This window comes from Mesoplodon densirostris, chromosome 3 (assembly GCF_025265405.1).
Source record: "Mesoplodon densirostris isolate mMesDen1 chromosome 3, mMesDen1 primary haplotype, whole genome shotgun sequence".
In the NCBI taxonomy this organism is placed as follows: Eukaryota; Metazoa; Chordata; class Mammalia; order Artiodactyla; family Ziphiidae; genus Mesoplodon; species Mesoplodon densirostris.
Window position 1 is genome coordinate 53,014,346 of NC_082663.1, and position 22,567 is coordinate 53,036,912.

The 22,567-nt window shown below is 38.9% G+C and overlaps 1 protein-coding gene across 2 annotated transcripts in view; it reads left to right on the forward strand.

The window, feature by feature from the left end:
* The window catches only part of CWC27 (CWC27 spliceosome associated cyclophilin), a 240,632-nt gene extending 219,040 nt beyond the window's left edge, over positions 1-21,592 (forward strand). For both annotated transcript variants that reach the window (XM_060092935.1, XM_060092936.1), the window contains exon 15: positions 16,993-21,592. In XM_060092935.1, coding sequence (XP_059948918.1) covers positions 16,993-17,155 — 163 coding nt within the window. In that variant the 3' untranslated portion in view covers positions 17,156-21,592. The remainder of the gene's footprint in view (positions 1-16,992) is intronic.
* Positions 21,593-22,567: the final 975 nt, after the last annotated feature.

Below are 22,567 nucleotides of genomic sequence, written 5' to 3' on the forward strand. Positions count from 1 at the left end.
GGACTTTAACACCTCACTTACACCAATGGACAGATCATCCAAAATGAAATAAATAAGGAAACAGAAGCTTTAAATGACACAATAGACCAGATAGATTTAATTGATATTTATAGGACATTCCATCCAAAAACAGCAGATTACACCTTCTTCTCAAGTGCACATGGAACATTCTCCAGGATACATCACATCTTGAGTCACAAATCAAGCCTCAGTAAATTTAAGAAAATTGAAATCATATCAAGCATCTTTTTTGACCACAACACTATGAGATTAGAAATCAATTACAGGGAAAAATAACATAAAAAACACAAACAGAAGGAGGCTAAACAATACGTTACTAAATAACCAAGAGATCACTGAAGAAATCAAAGAGGAAATCAAAATATACATAGAGACAAATGACAATGAAAACACGATGATCCAAAACCTATGGGATGCAGCAAAACCAGTTCTAAGAGGGAAGTTTATAGCTATACAAGCCTACCTCAAGAAACAAGAAAAATCTCAAACAATCTAACCTTACACCTAAAGGAACTAGAGAAAGAACAAACAAAACCCAAAGTTAGCAGAAGGAAAGAAATCATAAAGGTCAGAGCAGAAGTAAATGAAATAGAAACAAAGGAAACAACAGCAAAGATCAATAAAACTAAAAGCTGGTTCTTTGAGAAGATAAACAAAATTGATAAACCATTAGCCAGACTCATCAAGTCGGAGACGACTCAAATCAATAAAATTAGAAATGAAAAAGGAGAAGTTATAACAGACACTGCAGAAATACAAAGCATCCTAAGAGACTACTACAAGCAACTCTATGCCAATAAAATGGACAACCTGGAAGAAATGGACAAATTCTTAGAAAGGTATAACCTTCCAAGACTGAACCAGGAAGAAATAGAATATATGAACAGACCAATCACAAGCACTGAAACTAAAAGTGTGATTAAAAATCTTCCAACAGGGCCTCCCTGGTGGCGCAAGTGGTTGAGAGTCCGCCTGCCGATGCAGGGGATACGGGTTCGTGCCCCGGTCTGGGAGGATCCCATATGCCGCGGAGCGGCTGGGCCCGTGAGCCATGGCCGCTGAGCCTGCGCGTCTGGAGCCTGCGCGTCCGGAGCCTGTGCTCCGCAGCGGGGGAGGCCACAACAGTGAGAGGCCCGCATACCGCAAAAAAAAAAAAAAAAAAAAAAATCTTCCAACAAACAAAAGTCCAGGACCAGATGGCTTCACAGGTGAATTCTATCAAACATTTAGAGAAGAGCTAACACCCATCCTTCTCAAACTCTTCCAAAAATTGCAGAGGAAGAAACACTCCCAAACTCATTGTATGAGGCCACCATCACCCTGATACTAAAACCAAACAAAGATACTACAAAAAGAGAAAATTACACACCAATATCACTGATGAATATAGATGCAAAAATCCTCAACAAAATACTAGCAAACAGAATCCAACAACACATTAAAAGGATCATACACCATGATCAAGTGGGATTTATCCCAGGGATGCAAGGCTTCTTCAGTATACACAAATCAATCAATGTGATACACTGTCTTCACAAATTGAAGAAGAAAAACCATATGATCATCTCAATAGATGCAGAAAAAGCTTTTCACAAAATTCAACACCCATTTATGACAAAAACTCTCCAGAAAGTGGGCATAGAGGGAACCTACCTCAACATAATGAAGGCCATATACGACAAACCCACAGCAAACATCATTCTCAATGGTGAAAAACTGAAAGCATTTCCTCTAAGATCAGGAAAAAGACAAGGATGTCCACTCTCGCCACTATTATTCAACATAGTTTTGGAAGTCCTAGCCACAGCAATCAGAAGAAAAAGAAATAAAAGGAATAGAAATTGGAAAAGAAGAAGTAAAACTGTCACTGTTTGCAGATGACATGATACTATACATAGAGAATCCTAAAGATTCCACCAGAAAACTACTAGAGCTAATCAATGAATTTGGTAAAGTTGCAGGATACAAAATTAATGCACAGAAATCTCTTGCATTCCTATACACTAATGATGAAAAATCTGAAAGAGAAATTAAGGAAAGACTCCCATTTACCACTGCAACAAATAGAATAAAATACCTAGGAATAAACCTACCTAGGGAGACAAAAGACCTGTATGCAGAAAACTATAAGACACTGATGAAAGTGTCTTATACTTTTAAGATGATACCAAAGATGATACTTAAAGATGATACCAAAAGATGGAGAGATATACCATGTTCTAGGATTGGAAGAATCAATATTGTGAAAATGACTATACTACCCAAAGCAATCTACAGATTCAATGCAATCCCTATCAAATTACCAATGGCATTTTTTTTTACAGAAGTAGAACAAAAAATCTTAAAATTTGTATGAAAAAAAAATTTTGTATGGAGACACAAAAGACCCCAAATAGCCAAAGCTGTCTTGAGGGAAAAAAGTGGAGCTGGGGGAATCAGACTCCCTGACTTCAGACTATACTACAAAGCTACAGTTATCAAGACAATATGGTACTGGCACAAAAAAAGAAATATAGATCAGTGGAACAAGATAGAAAGCCCAGAGATAAACCCACGCACCTATGGTCAGCTAATCTATGACAAAGGAGGCAAGGATATACAATGCAGAAAAGACAGTTTCTTCAATAAGTGGTGCTGGGAAAACTGGACAGCTACATGTAAAAGAATAAAAGTGGAACACTCCCTAACACCATACGCAAAAATAAACTCAAAATGGATGTAAGACCGGACACTATAAAACTCTTAGAGGAAAACATAGGAAGAACACTCTGTGACATAAATCACAGCAAGATCTTTTTGTTTTGTTTTTTTTTTGCGGTATGTGTGCCTCTCACTCTTGTGGCCTCTCCTGTTGTGAAGCACAGGCTCCGGACGTGCAGGCTCAGCAGCCATGGCTCACGGGCCCAGCCGCTCCACAGCATGTGTGATCTTCCCGGACTCAGGCACAAACCCATGTCCCCTGCATCGGCAGGCGGACTCTCAACCACTGCACCACCAGGGAAGCCCCAGCAAGATTTTTGATCCACCTCCTAGAGTAATGGAAATAAATACAAAAATAAACAAATGGGACCTAATGAAACTTAAAAGCTTTTGCACAGCAAAGGAAACCATAAACAAGATGAAAAGACAGCCCTCAGAATGGGAGAAAATATTTGCAAACAAATCAATGGACAAAGGACTAATCTCTAAAATATATAAACAGCTTATGCAGCTCAATATTAAAAAAGCAAACAATCCCATCAAAAAATGGGCAGAAGACCTAAATAGACATTTCTCCAAAGGAGACATACAGATGGCCAAGAAGCACATGAAAAGCTGCTCAACATCACTAATTATTAGAGAAATGCAAATCAAAACTACAATGAGGTATCACCTCACACCAGTTAGAATGGGCATCCTCAGAAAATCTACAAACAATAAATGCTGGAGAGGGTGTGGAGAAAAGGGAACCCTCTTGCACTGTTGGTGGGAATGTAAATTGATAGAGCCACTATGGAGAACAGTATGGCAGTTCCTTAAAAAACTAAACATAGAATTACCATATGACCCAGCAATCCCACTACTGGGCATATACCCAGAGAAAACCATAATTCAAAAAGACACATGCACCCCAATGTTCACTGCAGCACTATTTACAATAGCCAGGTCATGGAAGCAACCTAAATGCCCATCGACAGACGAATGGATAAAGAAGATGTGGTACATATATGCAATGGAATACTAGTCAGCCATAAAAAGGAACGAAATTGGGTCATTTGTTGAGACGTGGATGGATCTAGAGACTGTCATACAGACTGAAGTAAGTCAGAAAGAGAAAAACAAATATTGTATATTAACGCATATATGTGGAACCTAGAAAAATGGTACACATGAACCGGTTTGCAGGGTAGAAATTGAGACACAGATGTAGAGAACAAACGTATGGATACCAAGGGGGGAAAGCGGCAGGGGGTGGGGGGTGTGTGTGTGATGAATTGGGAGATTGGGATTGACATGTATACATTGATGTGGATAAAACTGATGACTAATAAGAACCTGCTGTATAAAAAAATAAATAAAATTCAAAAAGAAAGAAAAAAAACAAAATGAAAACACAATCTATGGAATGGGAGAAAATATTTGCAAACGATGTGACCCACAAGGGCTTAATTTCCGAAATATATAAACAGCTCATATATCTAATGTCAAACAGCCCAATCACAAAATAGAGAAAAGATCTAAATAGACATTTCACCAAACAAGACATACAGATGGCCAAAAGGCACATGAAAAGATGCTCAACATCACTAATTATTACAGAAATGCAAATCAGAACTACAGTGAGGTACCACCTCACACCAGTTAGAATGGCCATTATTAAAATAACAAATGCTGGAAAGGATGTGGAGAAAAAGGAACCCTCCTACACTGTTGGTGGGAATGTAAATCAGTACAGCCAGTATGGAGAACAGTATGGAGGTTCCTTAAAAAACTAAAAATAGAGCTACATATGATCCTGCAATCCCACTCCTAGGCACAGATCCAGAGAAAACTATAATTCGAAAAGATGCATGCACTCCAATGTTCACTGCAGCACTATTTACAATAGCCAGGACATGGAAGCAACTTAAATGTCCACTGACAGAAGAATGGATAAAGAAGATGTGGTATATATACACAATGGAATATTACTCAGCTATAAAAAGGAATGAAATAAAACCATTTGCAGCAACATGGAGGGACCTGGAGATTATCATACTAAGTGAAGTAAGACAGACAGCAAAAGAGACATACCATATCATATCACTTACATGTGGAATTCTTTTTCCAATGATACAAATGAACTTATTTACAAAACAGAAATAGACCCACAGACATAGAAAACAAACTTATGGTTACCAAAGGGGAAAAGGTGGGGGGGGGGGATAAATTAGGAGTTTGGGATTAACATATATATATAAAATATGTAACCAACAAGGACCTACTCTATAGCACAGGGAACTATACTCAATATTTTGTAATAACCTACATGGGAAGAAAATCTTAAAAAGAATAGATGTATATATGTATAACTGAATCACTTTGCTATACACCTGAAAGTAATACAACATTGTAAATCAACTATAATTCAATTTTAAAAAATACTGTCAAAGTGATCAAAAACAAGGAAATTCTGAGAAATTGCCACAGCCAAGAATAGCTTAAGGAGACATGACAACTAAATCTAATGTGGTATCCTGAATGGGATCCTAGAACAGAAAAAAGGATGTCAGGTAAAAGTTAAGCATATTAGTCTCCTAGGGCTGCCATAACAAAATACCACAGACTACATAAACTTAACATACATAACTACATAAACTACATAAAATTTGTTGGCTTAAACAACAAATATATTTTCTCACAGTTCTGGAAGTCCAAGATCTAAATGCCAGCAGGGTTGAATTCTGTTGAAATCAACAAACAGCCACCTTCTTACCGTTTCCTCACATGGCCTTTTCTCTGTGTGTATGTGCTCCTAGTGTCTCTTCCTCTTCTTTTAAGGACATCAGTTCTCTTGGATTAAGGCCCTACCCATATGACCTTATTTAATTTTAATTACCTCCTTTAAAGGCCCTATCTCCATATACAGTCACATTGGGAGTTAGGGCTTCGACATATGAATTTGGGGGCAATGTAATTTAGTCCACAATACTAGGGAAGTCTAAATAAACTTTACTTAATAAGGTATCAGTGTTAGTTCATTAAGTGTAAGAAATGTACCATATTAATGTAAGATAGTAATAGGGAAAATTGGTTTAGGGGTATAAGGGAACTGTACTATCTGGTCAGCATTTCTATAAATGTAAACCTCTTCTAAAAATAAAGTAAAATAAATTTTGAGGAATGTTTTTTCCAAGAGTAAGAAGGTAGTGATCTTTCTCAGTAAGATGCCAAAACTATGTTAATTGAAGCAGTGGGAAACAGTACAGGGTAGATTATTCAAGAAATGAAATTGGGACAACTAAGTAACTATTTGGGGAAAAGATATTACAATTTTATCTTACCCAAATACTAAAAGAAAATTCTAAATTGATAAAAGATTAACAAGTGATAAAAGAACTGTAAAACTGCTAGAAGAAAATATAGGTGGATAGTTACATGGTCTTAATGTGAGGGAAGACTTCTTAAGTATGACTCTGAAGACAGACTTAAAGGAAGACACAACTCACTAGCACTGTATAAAAAACTGTAAAGTTCTGTATGGAAGCAAAAAAGGAAGGGAAAAGGAGGGATAGATAGAAGGAAGATAGGAGGTGAAACTCAAAAAACAAATGACAAACTACAAAGTCTATTTGTAGTTTATGTGATAAATAAGGATTTATATTCTTAATATATTAATTCTCACAAATCCATAAGGAGAAGACGAGTATGCCCTTTTTTTCTTTTAATGGGCAAAGGACACAAATATACATGTCACAAAAGAAATACAAATAGCCAAAAACATTATGGGGGATGGGGAATGAAAACAAAAATCAGTTTATTAATCAAAACAAAATAAGGCACTCTGCTGATGAATGAATTGGTATATCCTTTTTGAAGGGAAGTTAGATCATATATATCAAGTGCCTTAAAAGTGTACAAATCTTTGACCTAAGAATTCTACTTATAGGAATTTATCCTAAGCGTTAGTAAAGATTATTACAAATGACAGAAATATCTTCAACTAAAAATGGGGGTTTATCAGCATAGGAAGCTTAAGAACTGGACCTAGGGCATAGCTGGGTCAGAGTTCAGCCAATGTCAGGAATCTACGTCTTCTGGCTCCATTTTCCTCTCATTCCATAGGCAGGCTTCCCACCCAGGAGGTGGCCTCCGGAAGCTCTGGGCTTATGTTTCCATTATGGCCAACCCCATAGTTCCAGAAAAAGTCCTGAGCCAGTTCTGTTTGACCTTGCTGGGTTCAAATGCCCATTCCCTGATGTAATCACTGGTTAGTCTGCACAGGCCTATACCATGTGTTCCCTTCCTCAGACAAGGACAAGGGGGTCCCAACCACATGGGCTGACGGTGGGGAAGGGTCATTTCTGAAAGAAAAAGACCAATCTACTGAAAGAAAGAATGTTGAGCCAGCCCCCACCCCTGAAACATTTACTACAAATAAGAAAATCCAAATATTTTTCACATAGATATTATTTGCAGTAATGTTTGTAAAGGTAGAAATTTGAACAAGACTAAGAATCCTAATATAGGGTGGATTTTAAATTATCTGTAGGACCAAATATTAGGCAATGAATACAATGATGTAAAAGTATAGTTATTAAAAAGATGTTTGTGGTGTAGTTCGGTATGAAAAGCAAATTGTAAAATATATGCATTATGACCCATTCAAATATATAGTAAGTTCCCCTACATACCAACAAGTTCTGAGAGCACATTCGTAAATCCAATTTGTTCGTAAGTCCAACAAAGTTAGCCTAGGTACCCAACTAACACAATCGGCTATATAGTGCTGTACTGTAATAGGTTTATAATACTTTTTGCACAAATAATACATAAAAAAGAAACACAAAAAATAAAGACAACATTTTTAATCTTACAGTACAGTACCTTGAAAAGTACAGTAGTACAGTACAACAGCTGGCGTACAGGGGCTGGCATCGAGTGAAGAGGCAAGAAGAGTTACTGACTGGAAGAGGGAGAGGAGGTGGGAGGTGGTAGAGCGGAAGGATCGTCAGCAATAGGAGACGGAGGGCGAGCTGCAATTTCACTCACTCCTGACGTTGACGGCACAGGTTCTGGTTCCTTGCTGGATTCAATTCTATCTACCCTCTTGAAAAAATGATCCAGTGATGTCTGGGTAGTAGTTGTGTTTTTCCTCATCATAGATGACATGGTAGCACTGGATTGCATTCTGAACGGCTGCTGCAACCTTCGTGTATTGTTCTACACGCGGGTCCTGTGCCTCAAAAACTAACAGTGCCTCCTCAAATAAAGAAAATCCCCTTGCCATTTCCTGTGTCATGAATCTCTTCGGTTCTTCAGTTACTTCTTCTTCCTCTTGTCTCTCTTAGTCCTCTCTCTGGGCCTCCAATTCCATCAGGTCTTCATTAGTAAGCTCCTCATTATAAGAACGAGTGACGTCTACCATCTTTTTGCCTCGCTTCACTTTCTCAATTATTTTCACTTTTATTTCCATCGTTATTGCTTGGCGCTTCTTAGCCGTACCAGCTACATCACAGCTGCTTTTACACTTGCTTCCAGACATCCTGGGCTTGAAATAAAGATACCGTACCACTGTACTCTATACAGTACTGTACAGTAAAGTACACAAAAGCACAACCACTTGTAGAGGATGCACACACGTGATAATGTACGCCAGACACGTGAACTAACTTATATGATTGGACAGGTGAATGCACGTTCGCATCTTTGAAAGTTTGCAACTTGAAGCTTCATATGTAGGGGACTTACTATAAGTATATATACACATTTAGACATGCATAGAACAAAGTTTAGGAGGCGATGTGCCTGTATGTTTACAGTAGTTATTGATAAGCTATGGAGTTACAGGTAATTTTTTTGTTTGTTTTTTCTTTTTGCCCTTAAGGATTGCTTTACTTTGCACAAAGAAAAAACATACAGACAGTGAATGTATGTTAATCATGCTATGAAAGTTGTAAAAATAAGATTTCTATAATTCTTTCAATCTATAAATAGCTTCTGCCCTTTCAATGGCTTAGGGCATAGTGTAGACAGGACATATTATAAATACACATATAAACTTACAGTTAAGTGAGATCAAATAAGTTTTGTATGATAATGTACATGAAAACACTTTGAAAAAGGGTATGAAGTTTAATAGAATAGTATAAAAATGATAAATATATACCAGCTCACTTTATATTAACACCCATACACACAAAATACAAAATAAGTTAAAATGGTAAGTGTTTGGACCAAAATTGTAGGCGTGATATTTGAACCTCGTTCTAACTATGTAAATATGGTGCTTATTACCATACCCTCTTCACAGATAAGGAAACAGAGACCTGAAGAGCAATGTGACTTTCCTACAGAAACACTGAATGACTGAATTTTAACTCAAACCCAGGTCTTCTGACTTCAATCCGCAAAAGCTTCCATAAAAGGCATTAGAGAAATTCAAAGGCAAAAGTAGGTCCTGAGGCCCAAGGCAGTCAGACTTTTAGGAGGAAATGGCAGTTAAATTGGGCTTTGGAAGCTCAGGGGACATGAACCAGTGGGAAGGAGGTCGTAGGGCATTCCAGAGAAGTGACATGGACAGCAGTATGCTGTGGCCCATCTCTGACACAGAGCAGGGTGTGGTGTTTTCAAAGGATCAGATGTGGGTTAAACTTAGAAATTATTTTGTCTCACTGAAATTTCTTTTTAAAAAAGTCTGTTTTTGCTTTTCAAATACAAGTCTCCTTTCAAGCCCTCTCCCACCAAAAGAAAAAAAGAAAAAAGAAAACTTATAAACTAGATCATTTAAGTTTCTATCCATAGTCCCTTAAGAACAATAACTTAAGTAATAATCAGGGGATATTTCGTTGGGTTTCTTAAGAATTCTAACTGAACAGAGAAATGAGAAGCTGTCAACACACTATACTAAAGACAAATTATGTAGGTGACAAAGTTTCACAAAGAAAGGCAGGGCCTTTCAACCCAATTAGAGGAAGGCTGTCTGAGGACAATCTATGCATTTTTTTCCTTACCTTATACCTCTAAGGCTGAGTACAGAAGACAAATACCAATCACTAGACAGTTTAACTGGCCCATTTGAGAAAGATCTGTTGGAGTTTTATAGCATAAACTTAATGGTGGTGGAAATATGTTGTTTTAGGTCTTAGACTATTAGCCTTTTCTCTAGTATTGTAGAGTCTGAAAGAAGAGTTACTTATCTGGAAAACTGAAAGGCTTATAAACATCCAGTTGACATCTGAACAACGTGGAGGCTTAAGGCACCCACCCTCTGTGCAGTTGAAAATCCGCTTATAATTTATAGTTGGCCCTCCATGTACCTGGTTCCTCCACAGAAGCAGTTCCACATCTGCACAGTCAACCAACCACAGATCATATAGTGTTATAGTGTTTACTGCTGAAAAACTCCGCATGTAAGTGGACCTGTGCATTTCAAACCCACGTTGTTCAAGGGTCAACTGAAATTGCTAAATAATTTGGAATTATCTATTGATACTCAAGGAGAAAGGTGAACAAAACCAGGTTTTTAGAGGTTACTGGCTACCCAGAAACATGTGTTCATTCAGCATTTATTGAGGGCATTCTTCTTGTTAAGGCTTGGTGACTGGTGCTGTTACAAAGGCCAATAAAACAGAGCCATCTGCAGTCTAGTGAGGGAGGCTAAACTAAGACATGTACAGAAGAGGACCTTAACCCACCTGGAAAAAGAGGACAGGCCAGGAGAGGATTCAGGGACTGGTTTCCAGAGGGGATGACACCTCAACTGAAGCAGGGAGAGAAGTATATCACCATACAGAGGCAGCAAGGAGGCAGGAGAGAGCACGTTCTATACAAGAAACTGCAAGTAATTCAGGATGTCTAGAGCATAAGATATGAAGATGACATAGGAGCTTAGAGAGAGGAACAAAAGCCAAGTCATAGAGGCTACGTAAGAAATTTGGGTTTCATTGTTTAGACAATAGGGAACCACTGAAGGATTTAAAACAGGACAGTTTTCATGGCTAAATCTGAATTTTTGAAAAATATATATGTAACAGAAAATACCTGGATTTCATCATCAATCATAAAGGCAGTCCTTAGTAATTCGATGCCTGCGAAGGGACTGCCAGACATCCACCCTTAGAGTGTCAGGCTCTTTGGCTCTGCTTCTCTTGGACCTCCAGCTGAATGGTGTGTCCCTACCTAGCATCCTCATTTTAGGATGTATAGGGAGAGACTGGGACTAATCCCAGAGAGCAATGATTAAAGGCAATAAAGGGATAAAAATTTACAGTGAAAATTAATTGCCTTTTTTTTTAAAGCAAGTGTTCACCTAATAGAGAGATGTCTTTTCCCAAAGAGGCTCCCACATGGCTCAAGACATTTTTGGAACCTCTTTTCTAATTGCATTATAGGCCAGCCTGGGAGCCACACAGATTATCATTCTTGTCTCTTTCTAGTTGCCTTTCTAAAATGCTGTATTCCAAAGTAAGCACTGCCCGATCTGATTTTTTTTATCCTATTCACTAGACTTAGCACTGAATTAACTTTTGATTTATTCCTGAAGTTAAATACATCTTCACAAGATGAAAGTTTGTTACCTCTGAAGACATTCAGTCAAGTACCTGGTCAACTAGTTACCAGCTACAAGTTTCTTGACCATGAATCTCTCAGGTTGCCTGTGAAATGGAGGTGAATAACATACTTCCCACCTACCCCATATAGTTATTGTGAAGACAATACCAGACATGTGAAAGCTCTTCATAGACTGCTATGTCAGAGGATGCTCTTCTTATTGTGCCCTCACATTTTGCAGGCAGTTCCAAAATGTACATTTGTTCTGGTGCCTGTGTGTTCATCTCCCCTAACAGATTGTTCACTTTAGGAGAGCAGGGCCTGGGTCCTATTTGGCTTTATTTCCCTGTTGTCTGACACTGGGTCTCACACATAAAAAGGCTCCAATATTTGTTGAATGAATAATTCAGTGTAGTTCCTTGCCTTTTCCTCAGACTATATTTAAGAAATGGATAATACACTTGAGATTATTCAGTTAACTAAATAGGCTCAGAAGCCATTTAAGCTTCTTTAAGTATGTGAGTAGTTTGTCATTAGGAACCAGCTGTTCATCTCTGAAGGGGCCCGAACAAATGGCTAATGAACTCAATCTGAAACTTTAATGCTGTGGTCCTAACTTTGGCTGTATTTTTAGGTCACCAGGAAAAAAACTTTAGATTACTGATGCTAGAGCCCCATCCTGGGACAATTAAATCAGTACCTCTAGAGGTGGAGGCCTGGTGTTGATAGTTTTAAAAACTACCCAAGTGATTGTAATGTGCAGCCTGCGTTTGTTGCTGGGCTCTGGGATTAGACTTTGAGAAATATTGCCTTAGAAGAAATCCTATCTAGTTCTACATTAGGTACCATAGGAAATGGGAAGGAACATAAGGCATGCTCCCACCACAGTCTACAGGAAATAAAAACTAGCCATCACTGATCTGAGAGCAGTGGAAAAGCAGCAATCAGTGTGTGCTGAGCTATGAAAGGTCATGAAAAAGTGGACCTGTGAAGAGCTCCAGACTTTCTGCAGAACCTGTTAGACATTTTAAAAGTTTATCATAGAAATAAAAGACAGTCCCTGCCCACAAAAGAAGGTTAACTGTTAGGTTAGCAAACCAGCTAGTTCTAGCCAGAGGTCCTGGCCAATACAGAGGGTTTAAAGGCTTTGATTCCCAGCACCAATCACCATTCTGAGGACTGAGAACTCAGCTGTGAAGAAGACTCAAACTGTCTCAAATAACTGATGTTCACAACTAAGTGAACAGGCAATTTAAAAATGGTGAGAGTTGATGAGAGAAACAAAATTAAGTTGGTGAGATAGGAAGATCCAGTCATTTGAGGGTTTTAAGGGTCGGGCTCAGCTATTTCAGTGGAATTCAATAGCCGATAGTTTCTGGTGAAAGGGATGCTAAAAGGAAATGTATAAGAAAGATTATTTTCGAACCTTTGGAGGTTAGAAGGAGGAGAAACAGTACAGACATAAAACAGTTAAGACACCTACAACAATCTAAGGGTAGGGTGGTAAGTTCCTATATTAGGGAGACGTGGGAATGGGAAAGAGTGTTTTATAGAATTTCTGATGAGAAAGATAGCTGTTTATATTACATAAGCATAAATAATTTAGATGCATTTCAGTCTGAAATGACTTATTAATATTGGAATTCTATATTGCACTACTTACTGTATGTCTGAGAATTATACCTCTCTTGCTTTCCCAATTAATATTAACTGCTGTCATATCTTAATCTATCTTACAATTGAATGAGAGTTTTTAAAAATGGATGTCAAATTAGTCAAGGTCCAGGTCCTTTTCGAAGACTCTCTTGTTTACTCTTGTTTATAATTCCACACAGTCTCATACAAAAAAGAAAAAGAATAAACTTACTTGTTTTGGGGCTGTACCCCTCAGGTCTGCAAGCCTTGTAGTTGCCCAACCGTGAGACCAAAGAAAGAGCCTGGAAACAGCGAAAGAGACATCCAAGGTGTACTGGATAGGGAATCTTACAAGTCAGAAGCAAAATGTCCTGGAGCGACACCCCACCTATAAGGCAGACGGCAGGCAGGATGCAGCAGCAATCTTAGCTACTGCAGGGGAGAAGGAGGTTACCATTTATAGGGGGAATTGATGTCAGGTTGGCTCATCAGTTACCAGGGAAACCAGCAGAGGAGCATGTTCTTCTCAGCCCCTCAGGTTAACAATCGTCAATGGGGCAGATGTTTCCCTTTGATAACCTAGCTTGGTGGAGTGGTTCTGGTCTAAGCATTAGAATGATAACCACCTGGGACGGGGCAAACATGTAGGCAGTTACCATTAAGGCTCTGTGATTAAGAGGGAAGATCAGTCATGTGAGTAGGTGAAGCAGGGACTGGTTGAGCAGGGGATGTATAGAGAGCAAGAGAACCGCCATCTTGAGTGGCCTGGTCATACACAGCCTCTATGAAAATGGTAAGCCTCCATATTTCTATAACCACTAAAGTCAATGTTCTTACTTGAGAATCTGATCTTATAAAAAATTGTTATTAATCAGAACTAAACTTTTGTCTTTGCCTTCAAATGAACAAGTTCTAAACTTTTCATATGTCAATGATCAGTGTGTGATTCCAAAAGCTTCACTGCTCTTTTTGGGCCAATTCTATGACCAGTCACAGAGTGGATAGTATTGAGTTATTGGTACATACAAGGTTGTAAACTACCAGACCTTATGTACTTGAATTGTCTGTATAATAAGTCTGCATGTGTATTCTCACAGGAGACTGTAAAATGTGGGCATGCTTTCAATTCATGCAGTCTGTGATTTATGGAGGCACACGGGTCAGGAGTTTATTATGCTGAAAATCATAATAACTGTTTTGTTTTGCTTTTTAAAATGAAGTGACCGAAGCATGTTGAAAGATAAATGGGTGAAGCATTTTGATTATGTTTTTGTTTCAATTAAAGATTAAATATTATGCTGAGTAACCAGCCATGCTAAGCATTATGATATTAAAGCTGAAGTAATTTGTAAGCTGATAGCCCCTTCTTTCCTCTGGGTTTAGGTTTGTTATTAATCAAAATGTTGGACTTGTTTAGCGCAGTGGTGTATGAAACAAACAGTTGAAAAAGACAGCTACTTTACAGCTTTCTGTTTTTTCAGATTTGTAGGAAAATCTGTTTCTTTTTGTGGACTTTGTGCTGTTGTTCACATGTCTACATTTCATTTCTTATACCAAAGCCAACTAAATCTAGTAGTTGTAAGATCCTCTCATGGCATAGAAAGGAGGAAGTTGCCTTTTTATGGTTTTATTTGACAAATTCTGGTAAAGTCATTTTTGAAACACGGACAGTCCCTACCAGAAATGATTATAACAAAAGACCCGTCTGTCTTTTGGGGCAGAGAAAGGGATAATTTTTAAAATAGAAGAATGTGTATATGGAAAAGTATTAATAAGTTAACTAATATAGTGGTTTTTGTATTTTTATATCAGTATAGGAGTACTGAATAAATTGTTTTAAAGGGAATATGATTCCAGCTATTTTCTGGTTTGGGGTTAGGCATCAGCACAAATCATTTGGAAAGCTGCTGTGCACTTACCGAAATACAGTGTAGGAGTCTGGGCTCCCCATGACGTGTGATAAGGACCTTTAACAGGACAGTCCTGCCACACTTCTAAACTTAGTCCCCATCAGTGGTTAACACACTTACAATTTCTGAAGAGCTCACTCTAGGGAATGCTGCGTAGATTGTAAGGAGTATCAAAGAAAAAGACCACCTCTCAATACCTGAAAAAAAAAAAAGCTCAATTTATTACTTAACTAAGAAAGAGCTTGCTTTTAGACACAGTCTCTCTGAGCAAAGCAGGTTGCAAACCTTATGTAGAGTTTTGGGGTCAGGGATTGTTTAGGAGTTAATATCAGCCTCAGAAGCACCATTATTCAGGAGAGGCTGCTGGTGATTGGCTGGCTTTCAGAAGCATGTCACTGGTGTGGGTCTGCCACTGATTGGCCAACTTTCAAAAGCATGAGGCTGTCACTGATTATTTGGCTTTCAGAGGTGTATTTACTGAAGTGAGTTATCACTGATCATTTTGGCCTAGGCAAGTCACCATTAATTGATTAAATCCTGTTTGATTGATTCAGTCTGGTTATAGTGGTCACTTGCTACCGTGGCTGGAGAATAATTACCCTTTTGCTAGGAGTTGGGGATTGTTTTATTCTCAGACGCTAATACTCAAGCAGTATAGAAAATTGAAAGCACAAGAAAATCAGACTCTGAGTACTCCATCTAAATAAGCAATAATCCTATGCTGCACTTTCTAAATGAGGTTGTTTCCAAGGTCAAGTCCATGGAAATATAAAAAGTCAGCAGTTCTCATGTGTGATATTGCATGTTATGAAATCTGATGCAAATAATATATTATTAATAATAAAGTATAGAAATGCAAATGTGCTTTACCTCAGTAAATAAAAGTAGACTCTAGTTCATCCACATAATAATGTCACTCATACTCATTGCATTCTAATAAGCTTTTCTGGGAAGGAAGAGGTGATAAGATAAAACTTGTCAACCTGGTGAACAGTCAACCCTACCGAACTCTTTGCAATTGTAGTATCATTAATATTGTAACATTTCATTTCCCTCACAAAATCGTTTTAGGATTCTTCAAAATCTAAGTATATCCACGGGAATTTTTAACAAAAGTAAACTTCCCTCCGCATTTGTGGTACTGCAGGGAGAAAGGATAGGGGAATCTCTGCTAGTACCTATTGCCCAATCTCTGCTCATATAGGGAAACAGAAATCACTGTAATATATGGGTTTCACCTGCAAGTTACAACTGACATGTGGGGAGTGTTAACCCTTCAGGCGGTTTACCCCCACTTGCTGTAATTAAAGTGTTGGGTGTGCCTATTTTTTAAATTGCTTAAATATTTAGTGGGGAAAGCCTTAGTAGTTTTGTTTATATATAAAAACTGAACTTTCCTCTTTCCAAATTCATTCACCTGCCCTAGAATCTGGTTTTGGGACCTCCCTATTTATTCCCGGCACCTCGTAATGCGGGGCAGAGCTAATCACTTACATATTTCTCTGCTGCTAAGCATAGCCAGCTTACAACCACTTAGGATTCAAGCACATGTTGAGACCTTAAGACCAGTAAGCATTTGATAAAGTAGGAAAGCAGGGTGGTTAGATTTACTGTAATCAACAGTAGGAGGAGGAAATTCATCCATGGAGCCGTGCCAAAAGCTCAGTTTCTTTTTGTACAAAAATTTTTTTAAACTCAGCAATTCCCCAGAAAAGGGATTCATAACACCATCTGAACAGGAATTTTCTGAACACATTCCCTACTTGACCCATTTAACTACCGAAAACAAAACAAAACCAGATAGGGCTGGTTTAATGTCGGGAGTTTTGCTCTGCAACCTGGCTGAGTGTGCTCTTTAAAGGAAGCTGGAAGAATGTTCTCTGAGTTTAGTTGAAGGAAGACTTCTGGGTAGAACTCTTTTAACTTCCCATCAGGAAAGGAACCTCGAGTGAAGTCTGAAGCAAAGAGACTCACTACTAGAAATACAAACCAACAAAACAAACTCCAGACATGTTTTTCAAATTTAAGTGTTTTCTGAGAAGTTGGCTTCCATGTGGTATAAGCACCAGTAAACAATAAACCCATCTTCGTGTTTTGTACCCTTTTGGTTCATCATGCCAAGACAAGTGTAGTGTAGAATTTCTACTTTCAGTTCTCATGCAAAAATCAGTGAACCATCTCTCTCCCACTTTAGGATGTCGCATGTACTTCAGTTTGAGGATAAAAGCAGAAAAGTGAAAGATGCAAGCATGCAAGATTCAGACACGTTTGAAATCTATGATCCTCGGAATCCAGTGAATAAAAGAAGAAGGGAAGAAAGCAAAAAGCTGATGAGAGAGAAAAAAGAAAGAAGATAAAATGAGAGTAATGATAAACCAGAACTAGCTGGAAATGTGCCTGCAATAAATGGCCTTAAAACAGCCATTGTTCCCAACAGCGTCACTTAAGGGTGTGAAAAGAAGCATTTTTGAACTTGTTGTCTGGTTTTGAAAAACAATTATCTTGTTATGTAAATTGTGGAATGATGTAAGCAAATGCTTTTGGTTACTGGTACGTGTTTTTTTTCCCCTAATTGAGCTTTTATATTGCTAAATTTGAAATAAAATCACTTTCCTTCTAGTTTACATGTTAACCATTTGCAGAATGTACAAATCTGTTTGTATCTTTTTACCCTAAAATATGTGAAGGCTTCGTTTTCAAGATTTTTTATAAGACATCTTTACAGAAAGAATATTTAAGGGAAACCTCTTTGGCATTCTGTTACCACAGCACTAACTTTGAAATACGATTTTTAAATTATGTAATATAAAGATTGATGGTTTTGTCTTGCATACAAATATCTAAAAATAGCCAAATCAGTAAGACTCAATAGCCTTAAATCTTAAGGAACCCCTAAGTGAATGTTCACGCCTGTGTCTGGGCCAATGCCTGGGTTTAATTGATGCAGTCAAGACAATAACACACTAAGTAATGTCAGCCAAGCTTATTGCACACCCTGGCCTGACCCCAGGCTACCTGCTCACTCCTCTGCCCTTCTCAGCACAGCAACGGCAGGAGCACATGCAGAGGTCCCATCCTGGCAATAGAACTCATTAAGAATTTAGCCTTTTATGACAATCAGTCCTGCTGGTTATTTACTATATATTATCTGTACTATTTAGTCAGTGTTTTCTAGAATCTGAATGCCAAGATTATACCACAGGTTAACTTCCAGTTACCTAGTAAAACCTCACCAGCCACGTCTTTTCAGGTAGTGTCTCATCAGCTCTCTCTTTTGAAGTGGAAGCAACAGGCTTTCTTTATAGCGCTTGCTCTCACAACGTAGCCCCAGACACTACACTAGAGCAGCAGCAGCATCACTTACGGCCACGTTAGAAATTCAAATTCCTGCCATACTACCCACCACCATTATCCCCATCCAGACTAATGAATCTGAAACTTTGATCATAGAGGGCTTGTTAAACAGACCGCTGGCTTCACTGCTGGTGATCCAATCTTTGGAGACTGGCAATATCTAGTGAAGTTAAAAATGTTCATATCCAGTGATCCAAAATTTCTAATCCTAGGTCTGTTGCCTAAAGAAATTCTCACACATTGCTCAAGGGGACCTGTACTAAATATACGTTGAAGCATCAACCAAAGAGTGGATAAATAAGTTATTATACATCCATGCTATGGAATATTTTGTAAGCAGTGAAGATTAATAAGCCAGAGTTGTGTGTACTAGTTTATCTTAAAAATAATGTGAGGAATAGGCAATCTCCTGTATAAAAATTTAAAACACACAACTCACCATTATATATTGTTTATGGATGTATACATGTAGCAAAAGTATAAAAACATAAAAACTAGTGGTTACCTCTGAGGAGGCAGAAGGAATCCACAGGGGGCTTCATTTGTGTTTGTAATGGTTTATTTCTTAAGACACATGTTGGGTAGTCAAGCCTCATTATACTATTCTCTTTACATTTTGGTATGCCAGAAACATTTCATAATTTGTTCTTTATGATCATATCTAGAACCTGAGGTGAGAAGACAGGACACCCCCTTTCTTTTTTGCTTCAGAAGTAGGAGAAAGTTCCAAAGAGGAAGAGAGGGATATGATAAAGGTGTTCTGGGGAACAGGTGCTAAGCCACCAAAAAATAAGCCAGTGTTTGGAAATGTGCTCTATCTTTCCCTCACTGCCGTAATATCAATTGTATTACAGATGTTCACAAAGCAAAATATTGTTTTCTACACTCACAAAGTCTCTGTTGTTTATTATGAAAAGTATTATTACCACTGGATCTATTTGTATTGAAGTACCCCGTAGGTTTCTCTACCATTCCTCCAAGACTGTGTCCACCTAAAACAGTGTGGTTTTATCCCTAAAACAGAGGGAACCACAGGCCTCTAGGGCACAGCCAGAAGACTAGTATTTATAGGTTTAAAAAGATAACTGAATGACAAAATTAAAACAGGTTGACTGAATGCTCCTCATCCTGCTTTAAATTTCAAGGAGCAGAAAGATCTGAAATTCTACAGAGATTAGAATCTTACCAGAATTTCACCATGATAATAAAACTCATTTTGAATTTAACTGAATAATAGCAATAACAATTTTTTAAAAGCTGAAGAACATGGTTAAATTATCTGTCATATATAGTATTAAATGTGCTTATAGTAAAATCTTTGGAAATGTCACAGGAACGTTTTTGGGCCATGTGAATTGCAAAAATGAAATAAAATGAGTTCCAAGACCAAAAAAAAGAGAAGACATAAGAAAATTAGCCTGTATAGTTCATTCTAATTTTATATTTATTTGGATTTATTTTTCTCTATGTACTTGCCCTAGGGATGTTATCCTGAGACCGTAAAGTCCGGTAGCCATCTCCTTTGTTATCTATGGTGATGCTGGGCATTGTGGAGAACAGAGAGAAAAGCAACTCCTGGCAATTTTTTTTTCTCATTTTCTGACAAGCCATTTTTTCACTTTGGTTGAAGCTGTCAGCGAGGTGAAAGTTAAAATTAACTCTAGACCTCTCCTTTCTCAATAGGTAATTGAAGAAATGCAGATCGCTCTAGAATTTTTAATGGTATAATATCAAAACACACATTATCACATGCCCTCAGCTCTCTGTATGCTCTGTGGCCACGCAGTCAGTAATGCATCTGCTGCATCTAAAAATGGGGACACCATAGAAAAAGGTCATTAAAAAGTGTGAGGAGATGAGTGGTTTGCTGCTGTTGTTTTTAGAACAAGTTCAATAAGCTATGGTGTCCTTATCAAACTGTCACTACCAAGTCTCTTGATAGGATCTGACGTGTGAGGTACATAAACCTGTGCTGTTGTATCACTGTGGCTTGAATGGAAAAGGTTAGATAAATGCAGAATATTGCCCCAACATGCTGTTTAATCTTGGCGATAACAAGAAAGAAAATGGATGTGTGAAGTGAGTTACCATTGAGGGTTGTATCAGTATAAGCAATTTGTATGTACGGGGTGTAGAGAAGTTAAGAGGGGTTACATTCTTTAACACCATCATTCACAAAAAAAAAAAAAAAAAAAAAAAAGGTCTTGTTTCTCTATGGCTTTGACTCCTTTCCAGTGACTCTATACAGTTTATCATGGGGTACCACTTCTGCTTACTAGAGACCAGGAGGTTTTCCTGTCTCACATATATTTTATCTCCTTTCTTTTAGCTTTTAATGAAGAGAGGTGAAACAGGAGCCATATTTTAGAGAAATCCTTTCTAATAAGGATTCGATGAAATCTGAATTCCTAGAGAAATAAAACACCAAATCTTACTAAGATGGGTATTAGACATCCCCTGCTTGTAGAAAGAATACTCATGTATTCCCCCAAATCTTCCTTGACAAAGCTATACTCAAACATCTTTGTCACAGGTGCTAAGGGCTGTGCTAATCCCTGTGCAGAGTTTTCAGTGGTGTACAGCTAAATTGGCTCCCTAAAAAAAAACAGAAAGCAAGAAAAGCCCTGCTTTGCATCATTTGCTGACTTCTGTGGTGTAAATACTCTCACCATGGCTGATTTCAAGCCACCAAAGGTAGCTCCAGGATACAACTGGTTATTTTTCCCATTCTGTTTCATTGCTAGCTAAAAGCTTATGTAGTAACTCTTGCACTGGCACTAAAGAACTCACAAAGGTTTTTAACCTTTTTCCAAGATGACAACCTTCAGAAGTATTTCTCTTTTATGTAAAAAGAGGGGGGAGAAAGGAAGGAAATGTAATTATAGTTCTTTGAATTATTCTCTGTAAGTGATAATGTACAAATCCATCATTTATATTTTTTTGGAAGATATTTTGGGTTAGGGATGGAGAATCCTACCTGGAGGGAAGACTGGCTTCTAAGTGAAATGCAGACAGGAATCTGGTCTCTCTCCCACATCTGCTCGGGATTATTCCTTTAAGTTTAGATCATGATATTATTTCATGTTACTTGATCAGCAAAAACATCTTCGGGAGGCTTTCTTCAGAGCACCAGTCAAAAAGAAGGTGTTCTTTGTCTTTTAGAAAATTGTTATTTTCTCATTCCATGATGCCAGAAATGATAATCATTGCTGCAGTTCCAGAACTTTTTAATAATCAGGATAATTTTGAGAGCAGAAAACTCTTAAGTGACTTTCCCATTTATTTTCTGACTAATCTAGTTGGAGCTTTATTATTCAAGTGTTTTAATAACAATGTATTTGAAATGAAGGCCATCATGTATAGAAAGTAAATGACTAAAGTAGTATATATTCTATGGCTAGTTCTCAACGGTTATGAATAAACTTAAAATTTGTGAATTACCTCTTTTTTGTATGATGTGAGTAAACTGTTCTTTAATTTGCAATTTTTGAGGAAATATTGTATTCAGGGTAAGAGGAATGTGACCGACCCCGGAGGAAGATAGCGGAAGAGTAAGACGCGGAGATCACCTTCCTCCCCACAGATACATCAGAAATTCATCTACACGTGGAACAACTCCTACAGAACACCTACTGAACGCTGACAGAAGACCTCAGACCCCCCAAAAGGCAAGAAACTCCCCACATACCTGGGTAGGGCAAAAGAAAAAAAGAATAAACAGAGACAATAGGATAGGGACGGGACCTGCACCAGTGGGAGGGAGCCGTGAAGGAGGAAAGGTTTCTACACACTACAAGCCCCTTCGCGGGCGGAGACTGCAGGTGGCGGAGGGGGAAAGCTTCGGAGTAGCGGAGGAGAGCACAGCAACAGGGGTGCGGAGGGCAAAGCGGAGAGATTCCGGCACAGAGGATCGGTGCCCTCAGGCACACACCAGCCCGAGAGGCTTGCCTGCTCGGCCGCCGGGGTGGGCGGGGCTGGGAGCTGAGGCTCGGGTATCGGCTTTCAGTCGGAGCGCAGGGAGAGGACTGGGGCTGGCGGCAGGAAGAGAGCCTGAGGGGGTTAGTGCACCACGGCTAGCCCGGAGGGAGTCCGGGGAAAGGGTCTGGAGCTGCTGAAGAGGCAAGAGACTTTTTTCCCCTTTTGTTTCCTGGTGCGCGAGGAGAGGGCATTAAGAGGGCTGCTTGGGGAAGCGCCGGAGACAGGCGCGAGCCGCGGGTAAGGCGCGGACCTCGGCGACGGGCGTGGGCCGCCGCCGCCGCCGCCCGCCGCCGCCACCACCCTCCGCCGCCGCCGCCGCGGGGCCTGTGTGCGAGCGCGGGTCACTGTCCGCCCCGCCTTCCGGGGGGCCTGTGCACCCCGCCACTGCCGGGGTCCCGAGACCCGGGGACGGCTTTCCCGGGAAAGCGCATGGAGCG